We start from the raw sequence: 8,256 nt of genomic DNA, 5'->3' as shown, positions 1-8,256 counted from the left end.
CTTTTAAACACTTTGCACACTCAGCACATTAAACATGTATGATTTTAAATATTCACATACATGCAAGTGCTAATTGTTTATTATTACTACTATATTTCTATTTATATATTTCAGACACTTAATATTTTTTTAAATATTCACATACCAGGGCTAATATGCTATTGTTTTTATTATTACTGTATTTCGATTTTTTAGTTTACATACTTTGTGCTGGTGCTTATTCCTACTTTCGATAATTCTCTATGATTGACTGTAATGAACTACAAAAAAATCTACTTTAAATGTAATAGATCAAAAATGCAGTTTTTCCCCTCTAAAAACATGCCTGCATCATGATAAAAAGTTGGCATTTAAAGGCTTAACTCAATATGTTAAATTAACTCAAATATCATAGATAAGATCATATTAATTTGTAATATTTTCATAGTCTGATTTTGAAAGGAGTATTTTGTGTGCAGAGCAATACAAGTGTGTATAATATTGAAGCGGACCCTGAGGGTTAATCTTGCTGCTGCTCTTTTCTTATAAAACACAAAGTCGAATTTGGTCTCCGTCGAAACTCTGGCAGCTCTGTGTTTTCTATTTCCCCATTGGTTCAATTTCCCGGGAATTGTTTTTATGATAATGAGGTCACTCTGTGCCAATCCCTACCCTGCAAACCCATTTAGTCCCGCCTTCGGTGACGACAAAAGAGGGGAAACTGTACAATACCATAAAAGGAAAATACTCCCGCATGCGCAGTGGCTTGAGTTTTGTTTGAAGTGAACTGCTGCCTGGGACTGCCCTACAAGCTGCAAAGTCGCCAAGCATTTGATTTTCAGTGTATTTTTCACATTTCCTACATATTCTTTCAGCGCCTCTATGCATCGTAGAGACGATGTTAGGCCACCACTATACGAATTCCGACAAGTCGCAGCAACTGGTCAACTATGTGGAGGATTATCTGGAATGTGTGGAGTCCCTGCCTTTGGACATACAAAGAAATGTTTCTCTGCTTCGAGAAATTGATGCAAAGTATCAAGGTATTGTGCTCATACATTTCTATCATTAATTCCAACTGCGTGTGTACAACTGGCAAACATTAACGGCAGTCTGACACGGTGTGCTGAAATGGTGGAGCTGGCGCGAGCCTTGTGTTCCCATTTTGCAAAACCCGAGCGCCCCACGGTCATGTCTACTTGGATAAACAGTAATGTGACTAGCTGAAATATAGCTTATTACGCTGACGAGACTATTGCTGGTCAAACAAGTCAACCAACGGTCAGTTAACAAAACCCGGACACGCTCCGTCCTATTTAGTGTGTTACACCAAAGTCAACGTAAAAAAACAGAAATTTTATATTTCTCACTCTCGGTAAAGCTACACATCCATTGCGACATAATACTGGAGCTGTCGTGAATAAGTGATGTCCAACAGCAAATTCGGCATCAATATAATCCAAAAACCAGCACTATATTATGATAAAATCTTAACTTTTTCAGTAGATACACACTACCGCCCACCACGGTGTTTCCGCGCAGGATTATTGTGCAAATACCAGTGAAAACAATGAATAAACTTGGATATATACGTGGATTAAACGCTGTTTAGTGTGTTTAATATGTGCAGAATCCCAAAACACAGAAAAGAGATGTGTATATGATCATAAACCGTGTTCATTGAGGTGTGAACCCCTGCCACGGTTAACATGCCGTTTTTAAATGTGAAAACAAGCCATATCGATGTTTTATGTTGACGCAGGCTGAGCAGCGGAATAACTAGCCTCATTATCCATAAAATACGGGATAACGTCGACATATAAAATGACATAAACGGAGAGAATCAACGACGCATTCGATTCAAATTGTTTAAAGGGAGATTACACATCTCCGGGGGATAGTCTAGTGTCTGCCTCTTTACTCAGCTCCGTCGAGTGAGAGTCGCACAGCCGGAAAGCTTCTCTTCTAGGCAACCCCCTTCAGCATCTGACTGGCGTCATTTCCTGTAGGCAGGAACTCACTGCGGCTCAGCCCTCCTCCTCCTCCTCCTCCTCCTTTTTCCTTCAGGGTTTACAGCAGTTGGCATCCTTGATGTCGAGATACTGTCTCCCCCTGGATGTGGGTCCAATCTTCCTTTTTTTTTTTTAAAAAAAAAACCTCCTTTTATTGGTCCAGTAACCCCGAAAAAACGAAAAAGCCATTTTCTTCCCTTCACAAATCTCTTCACTCCATAACATCATCCAAAAATTCAGAGAATCCAGAGAAATCCTTCACAGGGCAAGGCTTAAAACCAACACAAAACTGCGACCTGTGACCCCTCAGGCTGCTCTGCCTTAAAAACCACGACTGTATTAAGGATATATGGGCTCGGGAATACTTTGGAAAACGGCTGTCGGTAAACACACTTCATCGAAGGAACTACAAATACAAATTGAGACTCTAGCATGCAACGTGAAAGCCAGATATCCACAACATCCAGAAACACAGATGACTTCTCTGAACTCACCTGAGGTGGACTGACACAAAGTGGAAAAGTGTGCCGTGATCTGACAAGTCCACATTTCAAATTGGTTTTGGAAATCATGGACATTGTGCCCATGGCATCATGGGTAACTTCACACCTGTGAAGGCACCATGATTGGTAACAGATACATACAGGTTTTGGAGCAACATATGCTGCCATCCAGACGACATCTTCCACCTTGTATGTAGCCAAGCTACTACAACTACTAACCGACGATCTGTTGTTCTTTGAGGGGCAAACAGTAGATTTCACTTTTACCTGTTCAGCAGAATCCTGTTCATGTACGATTTTGAAGTCCAGCTCCCCAACCAGTACTGCACTGTGCAATACCAAACCCCTCCCCACCCTAACAAAAACACAATTACTTGCGCAGCCTGACCTAAAACCACAAATCCTATAATAACCGTACGCTGTTCAAATAATCTGGTAAAGCACCACTTTAAAGAAATCATTTTGGGACATTTCATTCATGTGAAACTAAGGCCACCTTTAGATGAGAATGACCTTACTAGAAATGGAAAAGCTCTCCTTTGCATTTAAAAAAAAAAAATCCATGTTTATATGATAACAATTCTTGTGTACATGGATCTACAGAAATGCTGTAGTATGCATTTCAGGGCAGTAGTTGGCAGTGTAACCTTGTAATGACACACCACAGAAGAACCGTTCTTCCAGGATCTACGCATTGCCAGTTTACACGGCGACACTCTGGAGCCCGGTTTCAAAAGTTTGCATTTTCAGGCACCCAAAATGCCGTTGACGTGAGAACGAAAGGCAAACCCGCAACAAAAGTTTAATCTTTCATGCAAGAACAGTTCCTGTGTAAACAGACCCTTAGATGAGCACGAAGACACTTTGCCCCTTCAACAGATGAACATGAAAAAAGAAAAAAAAACTTTGCATACGCATATACCACTCTATACAGTAAAGCACAATAAATAAACTCAAGGAACAATAAAAAAAATATTTTTGAGTGTTGTTTAAAAATGTTTTCCTAATTCTTATCAACATGTATTCCCTGTCTGTTTCTCACTTTCAATAATGTGCAAAAATCTCCATCTTTGTACCCTTGCAGAGGTGCTGAAGGAGGTGGATGAGGTGTTTGAGAAGTACAAAGGGGAGCAGGATGCAGCTCAGAGAAAGCGGTTGCAGATCCAGCTGCAAAGAGCGCTCATCATCAGCCAGGAGCTGGGCGACGAGAAGATCCACGTCGTGACCCAGATGACGGAGCTGGTGGAGAATCGCTCCCGCCAGATGGACTCCCACTCCCTCTGCCTCCAGGAGCCCAACGAGGCCGAGCGACTCACTACAGAGCGGCGCACTAGTGTCCAAGACACCCCGGCCCCTGAGCGCACCTCAGCTCGCCGCCCACGGCGCCAGCGCAACAGTGAGAGCCGCGACTCCAGCCACCCGTCAGCCAACGGCTCTCTGGTGGACGACCCTGTGGAGGAGCTGTCCATCCCTCAGCCTCGAGAGAAGAAATCCAAGTCTGCCAAAAAGAAAAAGCGCAAGGCCAAACAGGAGCGAGACGCCTCGCCGGTCGACTTCGCCATCGACCCCAATGAGCCCACCTACTGCCTCTGCGAGCAGGTGTCGTACGGAGAGATGATAGGCTGCGACAATGACCAGTGCCCCATCGAGTGGTTCCACTTCTCCTGCGTGGGACTGACCTACAAACCCAAGGGCAAGTGGTACTGCCCCAAATGCAGAGGGGACAACGAAAAGACCATGGACAAAAGCCTAGACAAAAACAGAAAAGACCGCCGGTCCAGGTAGTGAGCCTTCAGTTGCCCCTCGCTCATCTGGAAGACGTCTCCAGGCTGAGGGTTAGGACTATCAGCTGTAGTTGATAACAGTACTTGTGATGTTGTAAGAGCACAATCGAACACCATTAGTAGCAGCGCTTCTTATTAATCAAGGACATGTTGGGATTGAACTCGTGCTGTTACGTCACTGGTTGTCCCCACTGGCTATAACTGTATCGTAGTCCACAGGAAGTCCAGCTGCTGCAAGAATCATCAGCTCAAAGCTGCCACACTCCTCAAGTTTTTGACTTTCTGTGAGACTTTTATTTTGACGAATGAAGAAAAAAAAAAAGAAAGCATCTTTTGATTTATTCTCCATTTTCATTCTGGACAAGGTCCGAGTTAAAAATGCGGCGTTCCTGCTAATGATTATTTTCTGCAGTTTTGGCCAAACTTTTATTTTTTTTTCTTTAACTTTCTACATTGTATGCAGTTCTTTGAAATCATCGTCTGTCTATACAATAATGGTTCATAGAGAATAACCTACACACGTGTTTACAAGAGATTGATATTTAATTGAGGAGATGATTGTTGACGGGACACTGGAATAAGATGTCATGTTTGTGGACATAATGTTTCACTGGTTCACTATCACTATTGTGTAAATTTCTTTTTATATTCATTAAAACAAAGTATAGTCATTCAGTTTCCTTTCAGTCTTCTTTTCTCCTTCAGCATGAACTTTGCAATATGGTTTCTGCATCAGTCTGCTCTGCCACTTGTTAAGATTGTTTTCACAAATCATATTAATATTCTTTTTTTAACCCCTTAAGCAGTGGGCCTTTGGGCTGGCCATGTTAGTCACTAGTGGTTAAGTGAAATATCACCTAATGGATGTACTAGATTGCTCTAAACTTTGAAAGAGAGACATAAATTCATTATTCTTCAACCAGAGACCACGGATTACCAGAACCATCTGGAAATATGGACAAATATAGAGCAGCAGCCAACAATGTTAAAGGTGCAAAAAAGGACTAAATTGCAGTCTACGAATATGAGTTTTACTTTGTATAATTTCCATCAGGGGTTGGCGGCTTGTTCCATGCATGATATATGAAATAACTTTATCACTAATGTTGAGTATAAATTGTCTAGTTTTCTCACAAAGCGGGTTTCCATTAATCCTCAAATTAAGCAAATCAAAATTGCACATCCAAAATTCACCTGATGGAAACGTTGAATTTCAAAAAAGCTATCATTTATCGCAAAAGTTTTTACACTCACATGGGGTGGTATTTCAGGCGATTCAAAAAAGCAATATTTTATTAGCAAAACTGCAACTTTTTCTTTTTTTCTTTTATAGGTCACATGATATACAACAGAGTCACATGGCCTTCTACAAAACATGGCGCCATTAAACCCAAATAATAATAAGTACAACCCAAGTCACATGACATTCTACAAAACATGTAGACGTATGTGTGATGGAGGAAGAGACCAAGTTCTTCCTAACTCTTACGCAAGACAAAGAAATTAGTCCAAGTTAGATTGGCTTTATTGAGTGGCTGCAATAGAAATTAAACCTGCTAATGTTTTGAACATCCATCGCCATACTGGAATGTTATCGTGAGAGGAAAGTTGAGTAACATCACTCAGTGGAAACACAGTCATCTCGCCATCTCTCCCCCTTTCCTGTCACTCTGACTGTACCATAATAAAGCCAAGAAAAGCCCAAAAAAAACCCTTGAAAAAAAAAGAAAATTGTAACAGTAGTGTATATACTTTTATTATATGACAGTAGCTACTGTATTTAACTTTATAGTACCTGCGGCTCATTCAATCATTTTGTAATGTAGTAGTTAACATTAGTTATAAGTACATTTAAAAATATCAAGATACATATATTGAGTAATGCAATCTAGCCTTAAAATATTGCAATATTATTTTAAAGCCATATCAACCAGCCCTAACGTCCATGTAACAAACAGTGATTGATTGATTGATTGATTGATTGATTGATTAATTGATTGATTGATTGACTGATTGACTACAAATCATTTGACACCCACTGGCCTATAAGACCTTTTCCCATACACAATAGTTATGAAGAAAGAGGAGTGAAATGCTGACTTTTCAGGAGTCTTCCTCCTCTTCCTCGCTGCTGCTGGACTCTCCAAACAGGTCTTGGTGTTTAGAGACTTGAGTTGCAGAGCTGACAGTCCCGGATGTCAGCCTGACGCAGATGAGGGCGGGGCTGTGGCTGAGGCCGAGCAGGATGGAAACCTGGTTACCGTGAAGCAGCTTCATACAGCGGACACGTGCGTCCAGGGAGAGCACAGACAGGACATTGCACGCCTCCAGATCCCACAGGCTCAGCTCTCCTGCATTATTACAGCAACAGAGAGAGACTAGGCGAGATTCTATTACAGATTTGCACAACACTTAAGTGATATTTCGGAAATGTTGATTAAACCCAATTATGAGATGACTGTGTGTCCACTGAGTGATGTTCTGTGACTTCTCCTCTGGTGATAACACTCCCAGTGACCATGGTGATGGATGCTCAAAACATTAGCAGCTTTATATCTATTGCAGCCACCGCACTAGCCGTCATTATTTACAATCCAAGGCCACGTAGGCGTGTTATGGAGCCATAATGGAAAGGCGAGCCCCTTATATGTGGGAATGGCCACATACATAGGGATTTCTGGGAGGTGATAGTCCACGATTTCACAGAGGAATTGTGGATTCAAAACTTCCATATGATCTGCTCAACTTTTGACGAGTTATGTGATGCAATAACAGCTCTTGTAGCTCCTGCTGCATCATGAGGGAGCAAGTTCCTACTGACAAGCACATAGCCATAGCATCATGTGACCTAGAAAAGCCTAAAAAGTGTTTCTGTTGCAATTTTTGAATTGTCTGAAATACTACTTCATGTGAGTGTAAAAACTTCTTTTGACAATTGGGAGTTTTTCGAAATTGACATGTTTCCATTATTTTATATCTGCAATTCCATTTTGCGCAATTTGAGTGTTGTTGCAAACCTGCCTTTTGTTACACATAAGGATATTCTGCTGTGTATGATATGACTGATAAAACATTTTTTCTTAGGTAGTAATGTGTACAGTTATGTTCTGTTTACACAGCAACGGTTCTTGCACAAAACGTTAATCTTTTGTTGTGGATTGGCCTTATAAAAGTGTTTAGGGGGCCTGAAAATGCAAACTTTTGAAACTGGGTTCTAGAGTATAATCTTTTGAAAACGCCACCCCTTTCTGTTGTGTGGCAATGTGCAGATCCTGTGAGAACAGTGATATCACGGCGGTACGTCATTCAAGCACATGGTCTATGGTGCGTCGTCACAATGTTACACCAGCAACTACTGGCCTGGCATGCATACTACAGCATTTCTGGTTGTTTTTGCAGATCCATGTACACAAGGATTGTTTTCACAAGGTTATCATATGAACACAGATTTTTTTTTGAAATGCAAAGGAAAGACATTTTCGTTTTTAGTTGAGCAGTTCCTTGCCTAAACATGGCCAAAGACTGAGTTTTTAGAAATCCGATTTTTGGAGTATGTTATTATCTTTTTAAGGTTTCAGCTCTAGAGGATCTGATGTTACCTGCTGTTACTGGTGGTAACATTGAGTGTATTTTGACAATAAGGTCAAGGGAGCAAATATGGCATAAGTGGCAACTTTACAAGCTCCCTGTAACACTGCTGCTGATCCAACGTATCCCAGCAGAGAACCATGGCCTCAGACATGGAGGCACTGACTCTCATTCAGAAATAATACATCTCGTAGTACAAAAAAGTTCAGTTGGTCTTAAAATTAAATATATGTCAGCATCCTTTAATCCTTTGATACCTGAGCAAATTGGCTTAATTTCTCATATATATATATGCAGTTTTTCTCCCCTTTTTAAAAAGATATCTAGTAATCACCACAGGCTAACTTTCAGATTAAAGTAGCTCTTTATGTTTCTTCACTGTTTTTGAAA

General features: G+C 40.9%; 1 protein-coding gene across 1 annotated transcript; it reads left to right on the top strand.

Moving 5' to 3' along the window:
• Positions 1–742: 742 nt before the first annotated feature.
• Positions 743–4,935, top strand: ing2 (inhibitor of growth family, member 2). The gene is made up of 2 exons (XM_042512397.1): positions 743–1,022; positions 3,579–4,935. The coding sequence occupies exons 1-2, from the start codon at positions 878–880 to the stop codon at positions 4,277–4,279; spliced, it is 846 nt and encodes a 281-aa protein (XP_042368331.1). The 5' UTR covers positions 743–877; the 3' UTR covers positions 4,280–4,935.
• Positions 4,936–8,256: the final 3,321 nt, after the last annotated feature.

Source organism: Plectropomus leopardus, chromosome 23 (genome assembly GCF_008729295.1).
Source record: "Plectropomus leopardus isolate mb chromosome 23, YSFRI_Pleo_2.0, whole genome shotgun sequence".
In the NCBI taxonomy this organism is placed as follows: domain Eukaryota; kingdom Metazoa; phylum Chordata; class Actinopteri; order Perciformes; family Serranidae; genus Plectropomus; species Plectropomus leopardus.
Note: the sequence above shows the minus strand (reverse complement) of the source record. Positions and strands in the feature narration are given on the sequence as shown.